Here is a 20,509-nt window from a genome sequence, read left to right on the forward strand (position 1 = left end):
TAATAATATTGAAATAAAACTTTTCATATCTTACTTTAGTTACCACAATATTAATAATATTGTAGATATGCATGCNAGATGAAGATGAAGATGAAGATGAATATAAAAATAAGTAGACTGTTATGATCGACCTGTAATTCTCGCAGGAGATTTCAATGTCAACTTTTCGCTGACCGAATATGATGAACTGACAAAATTTTTCAAAGAAAAATTTTCATTGGAAATGGTTATTTGTAGAAATGTTCCAACAACCAAAGGAGCGACTACCATTGATGCAGTTTTTCTAGAAATATTAATAATATTGAAATAAAACTTTTCATATCTTACTTTAGTTACCACAATATTAATAATATTGTAGATATGCATGCTTTCTCAGCCAAAAATAATAATTAAACTTAGCAATTGGCTATAAAAAATAAAAAATTAAAGCTCGTTAAAAAAAATTAAAATAAATATGTATTTAGGGTATAAGAAAATATGTACATGTGTATGTATATCGCACATTTCTTTCTTTCTGAAATTCCTCTATTAAGTTTCACTTCTTCCGCCCGTAGGGACTACACGCACTGAGTTTTTTTTGAATATTCACCTTGTTATTCAAGTAAAAATTTGTTTGCAATTTTTTTTTATAACGATATCGTTTGCGCTTTAATCACACCCATAAAAACTAAGAATTCAACCTACATACATATATACATTTCGAAAATTTCCAAAAAATTTCGTGTAAATTTCGAACTTTTTACTCTGAATTTTTACAATTTTGGATACGCAGTTTTATAGCCCATGGAATTTTTGTATAACAACCAAAATGCAGCTAAAATTTCCTGTTGATTTTCTTTAATTTTTTGCAGCCGATCTTTAGGGATTTTTTCATTTAAAACTTGCCATTTATAACAAACTGGCGTTGATTTTTTCACTTCTTTTGTGAACAATCATAGTGTGCCGTTATATACCTGTCCAATTTTTTAGGCCAAGGCATATTAATAAGGTAGAAGTGACAGCTAGCTCGCGCTCTCTTTTAGCTAGTTATAATGTCAAAAAAATGTAAACAAACAAATTAACCTTTTGAGGTGCGAGTGCTATGTTTGCTACAAATTCTTCTTCTTCTTATTTGGCGCTGTAACCGCCTAAGCGATTTTGGCCGAGTCCAAAACAGCACGCCAGTCATTTCTCTTCTGTGCTAACTGACGCCAATTGAAAATGCCAAGTGAAGCCAAGTCCTTCTCCACCTGGTCTTTCCAACGCAGAGGAGGCCTTCCTCTTCCTCTGTTACCAGCATCGCGGCCCGCGTTGAATATTTTCAGAGCAGGAGCGTTTCTGTCCATCCGAACGACATGGCCAAGCCAGCGGAGCCGCTGAATTTTAATTCGCTGCACTATGTCTATATCGTTGTAAAGCTCATACAGCTCATCGTTAAATCGTCTGCGATATTCGCCATCACCAACGCGTAAAGGTCCGTAAATCTTTCGCAGAATCTTTCTCTCGAAAACTCCAAGAGCCGCCTCATCAGATGCTTTCATTGTCCATGCTTCCGCGCCATACACCAGCACAGGCATGATGAGTGACTTATAGAGTGTGATCTTTGTACGACGAGAGAGGACTTTACTTCTCAATTGCCTACTCAGCCCAAAGTAGCACTTGTTGGCAAGAGTGATTCTCCGTTGGATTTCAAGGCTGACATTATTATTGGTGTTAATGCTGGTTCCCAAATAAACGAAGTCGTCTACTTTTTCAAACTTGTAACTGTCAACAGTGACGTGGGTGCCAAGACGCGTATGCTCTGACTGTTTGTGTGATGACAGGAGATACTTCGTTTTGTCCTCGTTCACCACCAGACCCATTCGCTTTGCTTCTCTATCCAATCCCGAGAAGGCAGAACAGACGTAGCCCTTGTTTTTACCGATAATATCGATGTCGTCGGCATACGCCAGCAATTGTACGCTCTTATAAAGTATTGTGCCTGAGCGGTTCAGTTCTGCGGCTCTTATTATCTTCTCCAACATAAGATTAAAGAAATCACACGAAAGGGAGTCCCCTTGTCTGAAACCTCGTTTGGTATCGAACGGCTCGGAGAGGTCCTTCCCTATTCTGACGGAGCTGGTGGTATTGCTCAACGTCATTTTACACAGCCGTATTAGTTTCGCGGGGATACCAAATTCAGACATCGCGGCATAAAGGCAACTTCTCTTCGTGCTGTCGAAAGCGGCTTTGAAATCGACAAATAGATGGTGTGTGTCGATCCTATTCTCGCGGGTCTTTTCCAAGATTTGGCGTATTGTGAATACCTGATCTATGGTGGATTTTCCAGGCCTAAAGCCACACTGATAAGGTCCAATCAGCTCGTTGACGGTGGGCTTCAGTCTTTCGCACAATACGCTCGATAAGACCTTGTAACCTATGCTTAGAAGGCTAATTCCGCGGTAGTTGGCGCGTATGGCGGGGTCGCCTTTCTTGTGGATTGGGCAGAGCACACTTAAATTCCAGTCGTCGGGCATGCGTTCATCTGACCATATTCTGCATACGAGCTGATGCATGCACCTCATCAGCTCCTCGCCGCCGTACTTGAATAGCTCGGCTGGCAGGCCGTCAGCTCCAGCAGCTTTGTTGTTTTTCAGCCGCGTAATCGCTATTCGTACCTCGTCATAGTCAGGCGGTGGGACAGCTACTCCATCATCATCGACTGGGGACTCGGGTTCGTCTTCCTCACTACTTTCAGCGCTGCTACCATTCAGTAGGTTATAAAAGTGTTCCCTCCACAATTTAAGTATATTCTGGACATCGGTCACTAGGTCGCCATTGTTGTTCTTACAGGAGTTCGCCCCGGTCTTGAAACCTTCCGTAAGTCGCCTAACCCTCTGGTAGAATTTTCGGGCGTTCTTCCTGTCGGCCAGCATCTCAAGCTCTTCGCACTCACGTATTTCGGCCTCTCTCTTCTTATTGCGGCAAATACGTCTCGCTTCCTTCTTCAGTTCCCTATAACGGTCCCACATGGCTCGCGTTGCGCCCGATCGCAGCGTGGCCCTGTAGGCGGCATCTTTTTTCTCTGCGGCTTCTTGACATTCCTCATCGTACCAGTTGTTCTTTCGGGCTCGCTGAAATCCAACTACTTCTTCGGCGGCGGTACTTAATGATCGGGAAATGTGGTTCCACTGCTCGCGTACGTCGGATTGTTGAAGAGTGCTCTCAGAGAGCAGGTGTGTGAGTCGAGTGGCGAATAAATTGGCCGTCTGTTGTGATTGCAGCTTTTCGACGTTAAGCTTTCCTTGCATTGTTGGGCGCACATTTTTTGCTGCACAGAGGCGGGTGCGTATCTTGGCTACAACAAGATAGTGGTCCGAGTCGATGTTTGGCCCTCGGAGTGTACGTACGTCCAAAACGCTTGAAGCATGCCTTCCGTCTATCACAACATGATCGATTTGGTTTCTCGTTTTTCGATCTGGAGACAGCCATGTAGCTTGGTGGATGTTCTTATGCTGGAACCTAGTACTACATATTACCATATTTCGGGCCCCGGCGAAGTCGATCAGCCTCAGTCCGTTATCGGACGTTTCGTCGTGGAGGCTGAATTTTCCGACAGTGGCGCCAAAGATCCCTTCCTTGCCCACCTTGGCATTAAAATCGCCAAGCACGATTTTGACATCGTGTCGGGGGCAGCGCTCATATGTACGTTCCAAGCGCTCATAGAAGAGATCCTTGGACGCCTCATCCTTCTCTTCCGTCGGGGCATGGGCGCAGATGAGCGAGATGTTGAAGAATCTAGCTTTGATGCGGATTGTGGCTAGACGTTCGTCCACCGGGGTGAACGCCAGTACTCGGCGACGGAGTCTCTCTCCTACCACGAATCCAACACCAAATTTGCGCTCCTTTACGTGGCAACTGTAGTAGACGTCGCAAGGCTTCACGCTTACTTTACCTTGCCCCGTCCATCGCATTTCTTGGATGGCGGTGATGTCAGCCTTTGTCTTCCCGAGGACATCAACCAGCCGGGCAGAGGCACCTTCCCCATTAAGGGTCCGGATATTCCAGGTGCATACCCTTAAATCATAGTCCTTTATACGTTTGCCGTGGTCGTCATCAGAAAAAGGGGGTCTCATCCGAGGCTTGTTGGAATTTTTCATTGGGCGGGGTTTTAACGTGGCGGGACCCAAACCCAGCGCACGCGAAGTTTTACGCCTTCTCACTTTAGCTCGCTCCCAAACGGGTGTTTGGTTGCTACCCAGAGGATACGTGGATATAAATATCCGGACGTTGTGAGCTGCGATTTGAACCGTACGCACAAGAATCGCTTCTGGCCACTCCCAGCTGAATGGCAGTCAAAAGTTTTCGACTTCTGCGCACGGAACCATCCGTTTGCTACAAATTACTATCAATTAAAACGCATCAGCATAAATACATACATATGTACGTATACTAATTTTAAGAATTACTTCAATATACCTTCAAAGAATTTTAATTGCATTCGCATTTTATATGCACATATACATATGGACAGACACGAATGCCTCATAAAGGAAACTACGCAAATAAAATGAAAAATGTTTTATGAAACTGTTTTAAACATTTTTTTTTGATTTTATTCGCCCAATTTTTTTGCGCCTTTAGATTCTTATTTAAATATTTAATTCTAAAAAACATCCGGCACTTATAAAAAAATGATTTAATGTTTTCTTGTAAATTTATATGAAGATTAACTCTAACAATTTCTTGATAAAAATTTGTCAATGACAGATCTCTTTCCAGCTTAAATTGGCCAAAATTTTCTGGTATCATGTATGGGCCCGTTTACTCAGTTTGCATCTATGTATGTTTCAGGCATAGAGCTCGGATTTTTATGCAAATTTAATATGCAAAATATATGCAGCAAATATGCAAGAACTATGCAAAATATATAAAAAAATATAAAAAAATACATAAAAATACATAAATAGATAGTGATGAAAGGGTCGGTCGAGGCAGAACTGCCCTCGCTATTCCCTCCAAGCAACTACGTCTGGAGGTCTTGGTCCCGAGCAACTTATTGTGAGCTCGTAACAGGCCCTCTCCACATTGCCGTAATGGGGAGGGCGGGTAAGGATCGGCAGATGACTACTGCGGAAATTAAACGCTGATCCGGGCCGTCAATGCCTCCGGTACTGTAGCCTATGCTCGTTCATAAGAGAGGGATGGAACCATTGTGGTGAAATACCTCTCCCAAACTAACTGGGATTGGTTCAAATCTATGGAGCAAAGAATACCGCTCACAAGGGGAACAGACTTCACTGTTGTGCCAATTACGCATGAGAGATAAAATTATGAATGGGAGAGCGGATTACGTGCCGTTGGAAACGTGGTATAATTCGCTCTGCGAAGAGGGCTGCAGCGGGATTGAAACCTTAGGTCAAACGGCTAGACTGGTAAAAGTTCTGATGAAGGACCAAACTACAAAGCTGCGTTCACTCAAGAGTTCTGATGGCTTTTTAACAGAGAACTCTCTGTTCTTCTAGATACTCAATTTCGTGGAAATCAGGTGATGGTTTCGCCTTCCTCTCCCTAGACTGGTGAGGGAGTGTATGCGAAAACCACAGTGTCAAGGTACAACTGGTTTGTTGCCAGAAATGTGGCCATGGAAGATGCCCTAAGATATGCTTTTATGTCTTTTGACAGTCTCAAATCGCCCAGTCGGAATTGCATCCTACCTATTGTACTCAGTGTTGCCGTTTTGATACATATGTATCCAATTGGATACATTTTCGCCTTAAATTTTGAGGGACACGTCGTTTTTGCTCAGTGTAAATTTGGATACCTTTTCCCATAAGTATCCGTAAGATAAAGGAAATTTTTTATTTATGTACAAGCTATTATAACATTTTTAACAGTTTGCTGCTCACCCTCCAAGCAAGAAATTTTCCTTTATTCTTGTCACTTTGAAAAGTTAATTTTTTTTCTACATAAACGTGCATTTAATAACACCAAGCAGTGTGCAAATTTTATAAAGTTTTCCGACCTGTAGTAGTTAGCTGTTAGTCTGTTCTAATAACAGTCCGGTTTACAGGATTTAGTCAGAACTTACAGGAAGTCGTTCCTATTGACATAAAACCTGTAAGTGGGAACACTTTTGAGAGAGTAACTGAGCAACTGTTCCTAGTCAGAAGTTACAGGATTTAGTCCGGAGTTTTTTTTTTCTGTAAGTTCATGAAAAGTGTCAAACGATCAGCTGATTTGAATGTGCAAACAAAACCAGAAAGCGGTGTTAGCAAAGAACCTTATATTTGTAAAAAAAATGGAAGTATACGACGAAAAATTTGAAGATGTTTAGATTTTAATAGTTAGTTAGTAATATTTCAACCAAATCATTGTTGTCCAAATGACATGTAAACAAACCGACTGACGTTTTTACAGGAAATAGTGCTTTTTTCGCTCCGGTGCACTTCTGCATCTGTTCTCCTTTTACTCTCACTTGAGAGAGTAAAATTGTAGTTTGACAGTTCCACAGGTTTTAGTCCGAAGTTCAAAGGAAAGGACTATGTAATGCATCCCGAGCAACCCTTCTCTTAGCATTGAAAGGAAATTTACAACCATGCCGATCATTAATTTTCAACAATAACTTGACTGTACTTAAAATAACTTATAACTTCTAAATTTTCAGTTATACACATGTCATTAAGCGAGAATTCAAACAAGCCGGGAATAGAAATTTTTCTTGAAGGCGGAATTTACAGACAAATACAAGTTTTTGAGATTTTTTTAAATGTCATAGATAGCACCCAATCCACCAGTTTGATTGAAAAACATTGTAACTATAATAGCAGGAAATAACAATTCACTGAACTAAATGTAACAGGTAAAAATTAGTTTAAGTTAGTATTATTTTGATAGACCAGCAAATATTTTTTGCATGTATTAATTGTGGGAATCTAATCGTGGTAAAAAAATATCGAACATGCGGAAACTTTGTCCCGCAGTTGTAGTCAGTATTTTTCCATTCTTAGAAACAGATCTGGGATACAAAGGCCCGTAGTTATAGTCAGCTTTTTTGACAGGTATCCCATTGAAAATTATGTCAAAAAGCTGCAATTAAATTGACGAGTCGACTTAATTTTGACTATAACTACGGGCCTTTGTTTCCCAAATCCGTGTCTAAGGATGGGAAAAACTTTGTTAAGGGGCCGAGTTTTTCCCCATAGTTATTTTGTGTAAAAATGTCTGCTCTTTTCGGTGGATACATTTGGATACAGTTTTCGATTTTTTATGGATACTTTAAAGGCTAAGGCAGTGGCAACACTGATTGTACTTAGAGAAGGTGTTGAGCATTAGTTGGCGAACTTGCAAAAGATTTTCACAGCATCGCTTGCACTTGCCTACATACCACAAATAACTTAGATTTGTTCTATGCTGGCGTAGCTGGTCATTACTATTGAGGCAGAGGGAGGTCAGTATGTCGCGTGCGGAGTTAACAAGAGCTGCCATCAATGTGACATGCTTATAATAATTTATTTATAGGAAATATGCAAAATAGATACAAAAATATGCAAAATATAAAAAAAGGAGAATATGCAAACATGTAAAATATGTGAAAAAATGCAAAACATAATAAGTCCAAATTAACTCACTTCTTCCTATAATGATTCTGTGATGTTAAACAAAAATAATCACTTGCATAAATATCCGAGCTCTACTTATAATATAAAGATAACTTCACAAAATAAAGTGGGAACGAAAAGTTTTATTTGTTTTTCAAAGACAATACTTTAACAAAAATCTACCAAAACAAACAAAAATTTACATTTTTACTAGAGTCCCGACCGATTAATCGGCATCGGCATCGGCCGTTTTTGGCCGATTCTTAGCCTATTCCTTTTACTTTTTTCGCAATTTTAACAAATCTTGATCAAAATTTGAAACTGTTTAGTCAGATTTTTTATAATTTTTTTCAGTACGCACTTTCTTAAATCTAATATATAAAAATCTCGGGTCACGGTGTTAGTGGTCGAACTCCTCCTAAACGGCTTAACCGATTTATATGAAATTATTTGTGCATATATGGTAGGTATGAGTATCGGATGTAAAGTATATTTCATACCGCTTGTTGCAGGGGGCGTGGCACCTCCCACACAAACCGAATTTTTCACACTGCATATCTCTGAAAGTGTTCATGGTAGAGTACTCGAACATGGTATGGTGATATACGAAAACAATCGCATACTCATGGAGACAAATTTTCGTTATTGGAAAAGGAGGCGTGGCACCTCACATACAAACCGAATTTTTCATACTGTGGGTATATCTCTGGAAGTGTTCATGGTAGAGTACTGAAACTTGGTATCGAGATATATTGAATCAATCAAATGGTCATGAAGAAAAATTGAGGGTATTGGAAAAAGGGGCGTGGCACCTCCTATAGAAACAGAATTTTTCACACTGCATATCTCTGGAAGTGTTCATAATAGAGTAGTAGAACCTCTTGAACCTGGTATGTTCAACACATATAAAATCAATCGCATAGTCATGAAGAAAAATTGTTGCTATTAGAAAAAGGGGCGTGGCACCTCCCATAGAAACGGAATTTTTAGCACTGCATATCTCTGGAAGTGTTCCTGATAGAGTACTGGAATTTAGTATGGACATACATATATAAAATAAATCGCACATACATGAAGAAAAATTGGGGCTATTGGAAAAAGGGCGTGTACCTCTCATACAAACCGGATTTTTTATACTGCATATCTCTGGAAGTGTTCATGATAGAGTACTCGAACATGGTATGGATATATATGAAATCAATCGCATACTCGTGAAGAAAAATTCGGACTATTTGAAAAGGAGCGTGGCACCTCCCATATAAACCGAATTTTTCATAATAAATAAGTATCTTTGGAAGCGTTCATGATAGATTACTGGAACTTGGTATGGAGATACTATGTATGTATGTATGTATATGAAATCAATCCCATACTCTTAGAGAAAATCGGGACCATTTTACAAGGGTGAGTGGCGCCTTTCAAACGCACTGAAGCTATTACGTATTTTGGTATGCATATACACTTATGCTAGGTTATTTGAGATGGCAATGTTCACCACCAAACCGTAATATTAGAAGATGAATGCATCACTGAAAATCATGAACGTGAACTGTTGGAGAAAATGTTGGACCGAAATGTTTCAATACAAAAAATTAATGCGTTAGTGTTTGTTGATTTTGCCGACAGGCGGGACGAAGTTCGCCGGGTCTGCTAGTTTTAGTATAATAAAGTGCAAGTTTGAGGTAGCTAGGTAAGTGTTAATTTTTGAAAATTTTTTGTTCACGCATTTTCTTTAAAACAAAGTATGTTCAAACATTTTTTTGTATGGAGAAAATCCGCAACACCTTCCACAAAAAAATTTCCAAAAATCAATAACAAGTCCTAAAAATTGAATGGGCTACACAACTGCATACTCAGAATGTTTAAAGAAAGAGTTTGAAATTTTTACTAACATGATTTTTGTTAGACAACGAGCTACACTTCCATAAAAAAATAAGAAACATTAAATAAACGAAGGGGAAATACCCGAAGAATGCTAAAATGTCGTTACTGTAAGTATTGTTACGATTATCCTAGAATTAATCGGTGAATTCCTAAATCCTTCGGGTTCTTTTCACTGGATTGTTAAATTGTTTACGTTACAAAAATACTTGTATCATTAAAAATCTACGGTTACTGTCTATTAATAAATTGTATTCAATACAATACCTTTATAGTCAGCAGAGGCTGCATGTTTTTACTACTATAAGTACGGTGACCATCCGTCCTGTATTATACGGGACAGTCCTCTTTTTTGACCAATTGTCCTGGTAATTAATTAATTTTATACGGGACGCTAAATGTTCTGTATTTCTTTTAATGTCCTGTATTTGTCCCGTATTCGATGTTCGTTAATTCGACGCCTTAACAGCTCATTAAAATGGCATGCCTATGAACCTGTTTTAAATAATATTGGTATATGATCGCAACTTTCTCCATTATCAGTTATTATTTTTCAATCTGGAAGCCTTTGACTCGAAGTGAGGAATACATACAGTGACCAAAATATAAATTAGGACTATACACTTTAGCGAAGTTTGCCTATTTTTTTTGTTTATTATTTTTTTATGAAAGTAAAGCCTCTTTCCTAATAAAAACCAAATAAATCCAAATATCCGACTTTGTGCAAAAACAATGAAAATTAATTCTGCAAAGTTGCACCAAAATATCGCACTTTTTAATCAGAAAATTTAGAAAAAATTTGCTTGCAGTTTTGTATCTCATTAAAATGAGTACAATAAAGTGCGACGTGCTACTCATTTGCTTCCCTATAAAAAAATTTTCGAACATACTTCCTTTGGATGAAAAAAATGCGTAGCACCAAACAAAAAAAAAACGTTGCCAAAAATTAACGATTAGTCCCAGCTACTTCAAACTTGTACTTCATTATACTAAAATTTAACGATTTTTTTGTAAAAACTGTTGTGGGTGATGTTGTGTGATGCTACTACAGTGGTGCTGTTTTAAGGCTAATACATCTAGGATCGTTTAAAATGGATTTAAGATCTTTTAGCATTTGTGGAAAAAATTCGCAAAATTATTTTTGTCCCGTATTCGGCTCCCATAAATATGGTCACCGTAACTATGAGTACAACTTAGAAATGTGATTTCGAATAAACTATTTTTTAACATTGAATAAGAAAAAGACTATGGAACAAAGTATTGCAATGATATGTAAGCATAGGCGATATATGTACTACTTTTAATACATATTTATGTATGTATATTAGACTGCATCACTCCCCATACAAAAAAAAATCGGTACTATTTTTCCATTGGGATTATAAAATCTATTACATTTTAGGACACCCACCAAAATATTTCGGAAAAATATTAAGATTTAAGTGAGCTGGACCGATTTGAAAATGCCTCCAAAAATGGAGTTTTCTATGAATAAAATGGGTTTCTTAAGATTTTTTTTTAGAAAATCCCCTCAAATGACAAAACGGTTTAAGCTTAAAATATTTGCATAAAAATATTTAAAAAAATTAAAAACAAATTTTGAACGGAATCGTAATGATGAGATTTTTGAAGATGTTTTTTAACTTTTTCCAAAGATTGGTATAGGAAAAACTTGAATAACTGAACCCAAACTCTTCCGATGTTNACGGTTTAAGCTTAAAATATTTGCATAAAAATATTTAAAAAAATTAAAAACAAATTTTGAACGGAATCGTAATGATGAGATTTTTGAAGATGTTTTTTAACTTTTTCCAAAGATTGGTATAGGAAAAACTTGAATAACTGAACCCAAACTCTTCCGATGTTGACTTAAGAGGTGTCATTGGAAAGGTATTTTCTTACCCTTTTTATTTCTTTGCTAATAAACTCATTCAAAGGATGGAAGAGAAATGTAGGATGAACGAACGTCATTCAAAGTTGAATTAAGATGTGTTGGTATTCGAAAAAACAAGATGGGACACGAATGACGTTTTTTTGGCCAGAAATAAAAACAGTGTTTCAAGTTTTTCGTAAACCAATCTTTGAAAAAAGTAAAAAAAACAGCATCAAAAATCTCATTCTTACGATTCCGTTGAAAAGATTTTCAAATATTTTTATGTAGATTTTTTAAGCTTAATCTAATTTGTCATCTGAGGTGACTTTTTACAAAAAGTTCTTTAAGAAACTATTTTTATTCATAAAAAACTTCATTTTTAGAGGTATTTTCAAATCGGTCCAGCTCGCTTAAATCTTAATATTTTTCCGAAATATTTTGGTGGACGTCTTTAAATATAATAAGTTTTGTAATTCCGGCGGAAAAACCGCAACTTTTTTTGGTGATGCAGTCTAATGTACATAAATAAGCGAATAGATTCTTGAAAGATTATGTGTTTCGTAATGTTATTGGTTTATGTTTTTCTTTTGTCTTTGTTTCTTTATCGGCATCGGCATTGACCGATTCTTTGCCCTAAGGCCGATTAATCGGCATCGGCCAAAATATGGGAGTCGGTCGGACTCTACTACCGAAATTTTTTCTAAAAATTTTGATAACAATTTACCAAAGTGACACCCCTGTTCACAACAGTAAATGAACAACATAATTGGCAGTGTCAATGGGAACTTAACTTTAATCATTCGCTTCACATCTCTTACTTTCCCTACTACCAGCCGTAAATTTTTACGTTTCCCTTCTTTTACTTTCAGGTGGCCTTAATACTCTCGCCATACTGGGTGGCATTATATTGGTTTTAATTATTGTTATTATACTGGCTATGGCTGTTTGCTTTTCCAAGCGGCGAGCACGTTACTACACACGTGAGGATAGACTGAATGGTAAGCGTATAGCTACGTTGACCATATTTTTGAAGAGTAAATAAAGGACAAACTTTCATATATATATATTTTTTGTTATTGTATTAAATTAAACACATTAAGCCGTATCACAATATATGAATAAAAAAAGTTGAGTCTGTCTCTGTTATATTTGAACATTTATGTCGAGACAAAAAAATTGGGTGTAGAACTCTTTTTAAGCACCCACTAAAAACAACTAAATCACATTTTTCCCTGTAACTTTCTTATTTGATGTCCAATTGTTTTAACCTTTATGTCGCCGAAAAGGTCTCGCTCCGGTCCATAATTGACCCTTTAGAGGTTTTGGCATTAAGACCCGTTTTATACCCGACCGCACTTGTGCACAAGGGTATTATAACTTTGTTTGCATAACGGTTGTTTGGAAGAGCCAAAACGAATCGAGATAGATATAGACAAATGTATACATAAATGATCAGAATGAAAAGAGAAGTCGATTAAGCCATGTCTGTCTGTCCGTCCGTCCGGACTCGACCGATAACTCGAGCAAAAATTGAAATATCTCAACGAAATTAGATATGTACCTAGATTGCCCTTTACCCAAGGTAGGTTTTGTATTGAAAATGGGCGAAATAGGACCGTAACCACACCCACTTCCCATATAACGGTAATTTTCAGAAATACGAAAACTGTCATATTTTAGTAACTACTAAAGCTTATTCACTGAAAATTGACATTTACAATTATCTTTAGACGTAAAATAAGAATATTATAAGTTTTATGAAAAATGGGCGTATCAAGCACATCCTGTCGATTTCCGAAAATTTGACCGCCATTTTGGATCCGCTATTTTGAATTTCTAAAATTCCAATTTGTAATCAGCAATCCCAAAAACCCCGAGCAAGAAATGTCAAGCACATCCAGTCGATTTCCGAAAATTTGTCCACCATTTTGAATCCGCCATTTTGAATTTCTAAAAAATAACTTCCAATTTGTAACAAGCAATCCCAAAAACCACAGAGCAAGAAGTTTCAAGCACATCCAGTCGATTACTGAAAGCTTGTCCGCCATTTTGGATCCGTCATTTTGAACTTTAAAAATGTAGCATCAGATGTGCATTCAGGGACACCAAAAACCTTAGCATAAGGAGTTCGAGAATAATTTCAGTTCTTCCAAGATTTTTTATTGACGAAGATAATTAAAAGTTTTCGAACTTAATGCCATTTATCCGCCATATTGGCATCGTTATTAGAAATTTTCGAAAAAACGCCACTCGGTATTCAAAAGAACGCGAATTTACAAATCTTTTAAGACATAGAACACAAGCAAAATAAAATAAGTCACAATAAAATAACTCGAAATCAGTGATACCATTCTCACGAATTTCGAATTCTCGGGAGAATTCCGTGATCACGACGGAATTCACGATAACGATTGTCACGTCGGGGTCTCCGACGGAATTGATGCCAGGCCTGTGAATGTAAGTAAATAAATTAAAAACATCAATGTTTTTATAGTGTTTCTAATGCGAAATTGGCAGAGTGGCAATCTATACTAATCTACATTTTGAAAGTCGTTTTTTTCTATTCGCAAAGCTCGAGATCTGCTGTATAAATTTTTTTAAATTTTGGTTATAGATTCTGGATGGGCTTCTCGTTGTCTTATACAAAAAAAAGTTTAAATACTTCTTAAACATTGAACTGTAGGACTTTAAAAATCCTATAGAATCTAACATACATGCCCATATAACAGCGCTGGTCATCTGCAAATCACAAATGAGAGCGCCCTCTGCTGTTAATTCGTACGGAATACAGCGTAAAGCAAGGGTTATGTATACTTATACATATCTACGTGCTAATGTTAACATTAATGTTTATTCTTGGGTTAAAAAAAAAAAACATATACATATGTATGTACAGTTCACAGAGAAATAATGTAGGCAATTATGTATGTAGGTTATGTTGCCACAAGGAGCAACTATTATTATTATTGCTATTAGCACCCTGACGGAAACAAGTGATTTTTTTTTAAATCAACTTATTAAAAGACTACATTAAAACAAATGCAATGAGTAATTGTTTCGAATTTTGATACTCCTTTTGCTAAAAAAAAACAATTTGTGTCTTGGAAGTATGAAAAAGCACCTGTGAAGTCCAGAACGCAAGCGTATTCAAAAGAAACATACTGACTTCGAAGTTGTGTAAACCGAATTCATTTTAAAGTAGTTGAAATCAAATGCAGAGTCGGACAGTCGACTTGCTGCTTGCACACAATTCAAATTGAACATTTGAAAGCACAAAAATATATACATGTCTGGCTGTAACTGAGCGTGCAAAGATGTCTGCTACAATTGGTCGCAGCCAAGAATGTCCATGTTTTTCTTATTTATGAAAAAGCATCTGTGTAGTGCAGAAAGAAAGCGTATGCAAACGAAACATACCGACTTTGAAATCGCCATGTGAAATAAATGAGTTCGTTGCAAGTAAAATGGTGAGAATTTCAATTAGTTATCATTGAAAATAAAGTAGTTTATAAATTACTTTCAAACTAATTCAATTTCCTGCAGGGCACTTATATTTATATATGCATATTTATGTACATACCAATGATGGGCACACCTAAATACTTTTGTACTTAAAGTACCACTTTGTGTACTAAATACACAAATACTTAGTATTTTGAGATGATTAAATATTCAAGTAAAAAGAACTTAGGTATTTAGGAGCTGCTAAATACCCAAGTACTATTTACTTAGGTGTTTAGGAGCTGCTAAATACCCAAGTAAACAATACTTAGGTATTTAGGTGGTGCTAAATACTCAAGTAAAAAGTATTTAGATATTTAGGAGCTATTAGATATTAAAGTAAGAAAAACTTTAGTATTTAAGAGCTGCTAGATATCAAAGTACAAAAGACGAAAGTATTTAGTAGGCGCTAAATACTCTGGTCCAAAGTACTCATGTACCTTGGGGTTGAGGTTTTCACTTTTAGCAATTAAATTGTCTCTTAAAGTGTGGGAACTTTGCTTGAATTAATTATGTATGTCAAAAATGAATAATAAGTTGACAGATTTTGTTTTGAACTTTAGTTCTTTCCTTCTTTTTCCTTCTCTCTCTCCCTAAAAGGCTCGCTTAAGGTGAACACGTTTCTTTACCAGTTCTTTTGTATATTATCAAATTATAATCGATTTTCATCCAACTTAAGTTTAATTAAATCACAAATTGCTTACCAAGAACGTTGTTGCTTATTACTCACTTGAGATCATTTTACCTTGCGTTTTGTTTGGGCGTCTCTGGGAATACCTCTAAAATTCAACAGGTTATGGGCCCAGTGTCCTAACTGCAACGTTACTTCAGACATCTAGAGTCCTATATGGAAAGCGAGCCATCTCTGCTTCCCGTCGATTCAGCAATTGGAGCGGACCTGATTAAAAGTTCGACTGACAATATTGGTAGCCACAGAAATATTCAAGCTGATTTTCAAGATATCGAGGAGACAAGCACGAGTGAATCAAAGGTATATCACATACATCGGTTCAATGGTCAGAACTATCAACTATGGCGAAGACAAATGGAAATATAAAGCTTAAGAAATACATCCTGGGAGCGGAGAGGTGAACCGAAGCCAATGCCACACAATGGGACGAAAAAGACGCGGAAGCGCAAGCGTTTATCATGAGGGGTATAGAGCTTGAACAATTAAAGTATCTTACTGAATGCACAACGGCAGCACAAATGTGGTCGAAACTGAAAGCTGTCCATGCTGAGAAAAGCGAAAAATCGGCGCAGGTTCTACTAGAAAAATTTATGAGCGCTAAAATGAACGATGATGAGGCAGTAGTCGATTACGTCGCAAATATAACTTCCATAGCACAACGACTCAAAGACATGTAACTGGAGCAGAAGGAACTAATGGTTATTGCGAAAATTCTAAGTAGCTAAATTTGATCATGTGCGCACTGCTTGGTATGCAGTTCCACGCGAAAGCCAAAGCATTGAGCGTTTAACCGAGCATTTAGTTAACGAAGAAAGTCTAATGAATTTACGATCAAACATAGAGAACGACAATACGCCCAATTCAGTCTACTCAATAAATAAAAGCAAAGGTAACAGCAGCAACTACTCAACAAATAAAGGTAAAAACAACAATTATGCTAAACGTAAAGGCAATTGTAACTATTGCCATAAGCCTGGTCATTGGGCTCGCGAATGCCGAAAACGTCAAAAGCATCACCAAAGCGTACTAGATAAAAAGAGCGAACCCCAAACTCTATTACTTGAAAGTAAACCGAATGAGAGAAAATGGCAGACCAAGGAAACAGCTGATCGTAAAAATTCATATTTATTTATTCTAAACGCATCAAAGGATTTACACAAAGTAAAAAACGTGTTCTATGCTGACTCTGGTGCCACTGATCACATGTCATTTCAAAAGGAACTTTTCACTAATATTAATGATAAAATTAAAAACGTTCATGTAAAAGTTGGTGACGGTCAAGGTACTTGGTTTTGCGAACTCCCTGCACACAATTAAAGACGTTAGATAAAAATTTTGTTTCGATTTCAAGAGCAACCGAAAGAGTTGCCAGAGTCATATTCGAATCTGGCGGTGAACACGTTTACTTCATGAATGGTACTAGCGTAATTAGTGAAGGCGAAAGTGATAATGGTTTATATCGTATGGACTTAAAACCAGAAGTTATATCGTCAGCAAATATTCTGACAACCGAGAATTCAATGCTTTGGCACGAGCGACTTGGGCACATAAACTTTGCTACACTTCGAGAAATGTGTGCGCGAAACGAGGTAGATGATTTACATGTTACTGATATGCAAAGAAGTAATGCATTTTGTGAAGGCTGTGCTTACGGCAAGCAGCACAGAAAATCGTTTCCAAAAAGCGGTGCAAAACGCGCTGAAATACCTGGTGAAGTTTTTCATATGGATCTGTGTGGAAAAATGAGTGCTTCATCAATTGGTGGATCCAATTACTTTTTTCTTTTGAAAGATGACTACTCGCGTTACTGTTTTGTCTATTTTTTGAGAAATAAGACAGATGTTTTTAAAAGACTTTTGCAATTTTTGGCAGATGTTCGAGCGGAAGGACATTTGATCAAGCGTATACGTTTAGATGGCGGTCGCGAGTTCTGTAATGAGGAAGTGGATACATTATTACTGAAGAATAATATCAAGCACGAAGTAACAACGCCCAGAGCACCTGAACAAAACGGCTTTATTGAGCGGCAAAATAGGACTATCGTTGAAAGTGCAAAAGCAATGCTTCATAACAGGCAGCTACCACTGTATTTATGGGCGGACGCTACACATACAGCAGTCTATCTGAAAAACAGGATAGCTTCAGATGTTATTGATAAGTGCACCCCATATGAATTGTGGTTTGGGAAGAAACCGTCAGTTGCACATCTGCGCGTTTTTTGTTGCGACGCGTACGTTCACATACCTAAAGAGCAACGGACAAAATGGGAGAGGAATGCTTTTAAGGGCATTTTGGTTGGCTGCAATGAAGAGAGCAAAGCATATAGAGTGTTTGATTCCGAAAATAGACGAGTATTGATCCGCCGTGATGTAATTTTTAAAGAAAAGCCCATAACAATCAACGAGGTATGTGAAAAACAAAAGGATGACAGTGTAATGTCTGAGGGAGTTAGCACAAAACCGCTATGCTCACGCAGGTGTGAAAAATCGCCGGACCGTACAAAATGCGCAGAATACGAAAAAGTACCAGCAGTAACGAGAAGTCCCTATAAAACAAGAAGTGCAACAAAAGCTTAAAATCCAACGACGGATACAGTGGTTGCTGAATTATGCATTGCATCAATTGAGCCTTCAACATTAGAAGAGGCAATGTCAAGTGAAGACTGCGATAAATGGACTGAAGCGATCAAAAGTGAAATTGAATCTTTGATGGCGAATGAAACATGGATTTTGGTACCATGCACAAGTGGCATGCATGTAATAACAAACCGTTGGATTTTTAAGAAAAAGTTTAAAGCTAACGGTGACATAGAAAAATTTAAAGCTCGATTGGTCGTAAGAGGATGCTCTCAAAAACGAGGAATCGACTATGACGAAGTTTATGCACCCGTAGTCAGACATGAATCGGTGGGAATGGTTCTTGCAATTGCAGCGGCTCGTGGTATGAATATCGTACAATTTGATGTCAAAGCTGCGTTCTTACACGGCAATATAGACGAAGTCATATATATGGAACAGCCAAGTGGATTTGTCAAAGATGATCGGGTTTGTTTACTGAAAAAGAGCTTGTATGGCCTCAAACAAGCTTCAAGACAATGGAACAAGCGCATCGTGGAGTTTCTAATACTTTACGTTGATGATGGGCTTATAGTATGTGGCAACAATACCGAAATAGTGGAGAAATTGCTATATACCTAACACATGGAATTCGAAATTACCTATAATGACGCAGAGTTTTTTGTTGGTCTGCAAATTCAAATAGATAAACACAATCACACGTTAAATTTATTTCAAAATGTGTATGCGGAAAAGGTGTTAGAACGATTTAGTCATTTGAACTGCTTTCCTGTGTCAACACCAGCTGAAGTTGGAAGGTATTTTTCTAAAGATGATACAACCGCAAACAACCCCAGAATCCCATATCGTGGGTCCATTGGATCACTCATGTACTTAATGGTGTGTACCAGACCAGATATTGCCCTCAGCGTTGGCGTTTTGAGCAGATATTTAGAGAATCCTTCTGAAACACATTGGCAAGGCGTGAAAAGAATTTTAAAATATTTGAAAGGTACAGTAGATCATGGCATACGTTTTAATTTGTATTCTGAGCATTTGCAGTTGACGTTGTATTCTGATGCTGATTGGGGTGGTGACCTAGATACTAGGCGAATTATTTCTGGTTGGGTTGCTTTCTTAAATGGTGGCCCTATTGCGTGGAGCTCACGAAAACAAACAGTCACTGCGACGTCAACCACAGAGGCAGAATTTGTGGCACTCTGTGCGGCAGCAAAAGCCGCGAAATGCCTAAGAGAACTTATATGTTAATGAGGCTATAAGCAGCGATCGCCAACAACATTATATTTGGACAATCAACGTGCGATAACATTGGTCAAAAGTCCGATGTCGGCAAAGCGAACCAAACATATTGATATCCAATACTTTTATACTTGTGACATGCAGGCTCAAGGCGAAATTGATGTTCAGTATATGGAGACCAAGGAGCAGCTAGCTGACATATACACTAAGCCACTAGGCAAAGAGAAGCTTTTGCATCTTGTAGATAAGTTTGTTCGATCCTAAAAGAAATTCAATTGTTGCAATTAAAGTGTGGCAACTTTGCTTGAATTAATTATGTATGTCAAAAATGAATAATAAGTTGACAGATTTTGTTTTGAACTTTAGTTCTTTCCTTCTTTTTCCTTTTCTCTCTCCCTAAAAGGCTCGCTTANGATCCTAAAAGAAATTCAATTGTTGCAATTAAAGTGTGGGAACTTTGCTTGAATTAATTATGTATGTCAAAAATGAATAATAAGTTGACAGATTTTGTTTTGAACTTTAGTTCTTTCCTTCTTTTTCCTTCTCTCTCTCCCTAAAAGGCTCGCTTAAGGTGAACACGTTTCTTTACCAGTTCTTTTGTATATTATCAAATTATAATCGATTTTCATCCAACTTAAGTTTAATTAAATCACAAATTGCTTACCAAGAACGTTGTTGCTTATTGCTCACTTGAGATCATTTTACCTTGCGGTTTGTTTGGGCGTCTCTGGGAATACCTCTAAAATTCAACAAGGAGCTATTAGATATTAAAGTAAGAAAAACTTGAGTATTTAGGAGTTGCTAGATATCAAAGTACAAAAGACGAAAGTATTTAGTAGGCGCTAAATACTCTGGTCCAAAGTACTCATGTACCTTGGGGATGCAAAATACTTTCACTAAAGTACCAAGGTATTTAGTCGATGGCTAAATACATTCAAACTAAATACTGTATAATTTAGGAGAAATTTAGAGAATTAACACCTCACCTTACACTCACCTCAACTTACTTTACCACAACTCACTTCACCTCTCCTCAAATGAACTCACCACACCTCACCTAGACTCACCGCACCTGCTACTGGTACACCAAAATCCGCCAAATCTTAACTCACCACAGTTGAACTCATCACACCCGTTCTCACCACACCTCACCTAAACTCACCACACCTCAATTTGGGAACTGTTTCTG

General features: G+C 37.5%; 1 protein-coding gene across 1 annotated transcript in view; it reads left to right on the top strand.

Annotated features, from left to right (window-relative positions):
- LOC108356474 (chaoptin-like) overlaps positions 1–20,509 on the top strand; it is a 313,273-nt gene that overhangs the window by 234,833 nt on the left and 57,931 nt on the right. The window contains exon 8 of the mRNA XM_017607582.1: positions 12,183–12,311. Within this exon, the coding sequence (XP_017463071.1) occupies positions 12,183–12,311 (129 nt within the window). The remainder of the gene's footprint in view (positions 1–12,182; positions 12,312–20,509) is intronic.

This window comes from Rhagoletis zephyria, unplaced genomic scaffold (genome assembly GCF_001687245.7).
Source record: "Rhagoletis zephyria isolate East Lansing unplaced genomic scaffold, Rhagoletis_zephyria_1.1 Rzeph_scaffold_00173, whole genome shotgun sequence".
Taxonomy (NCBI): Eukaryota; Metazoa; Arthropoda; class Insecta; order Diptera; family Tephritidae; genus Rhagoletis; species Rhagoletis zephyria.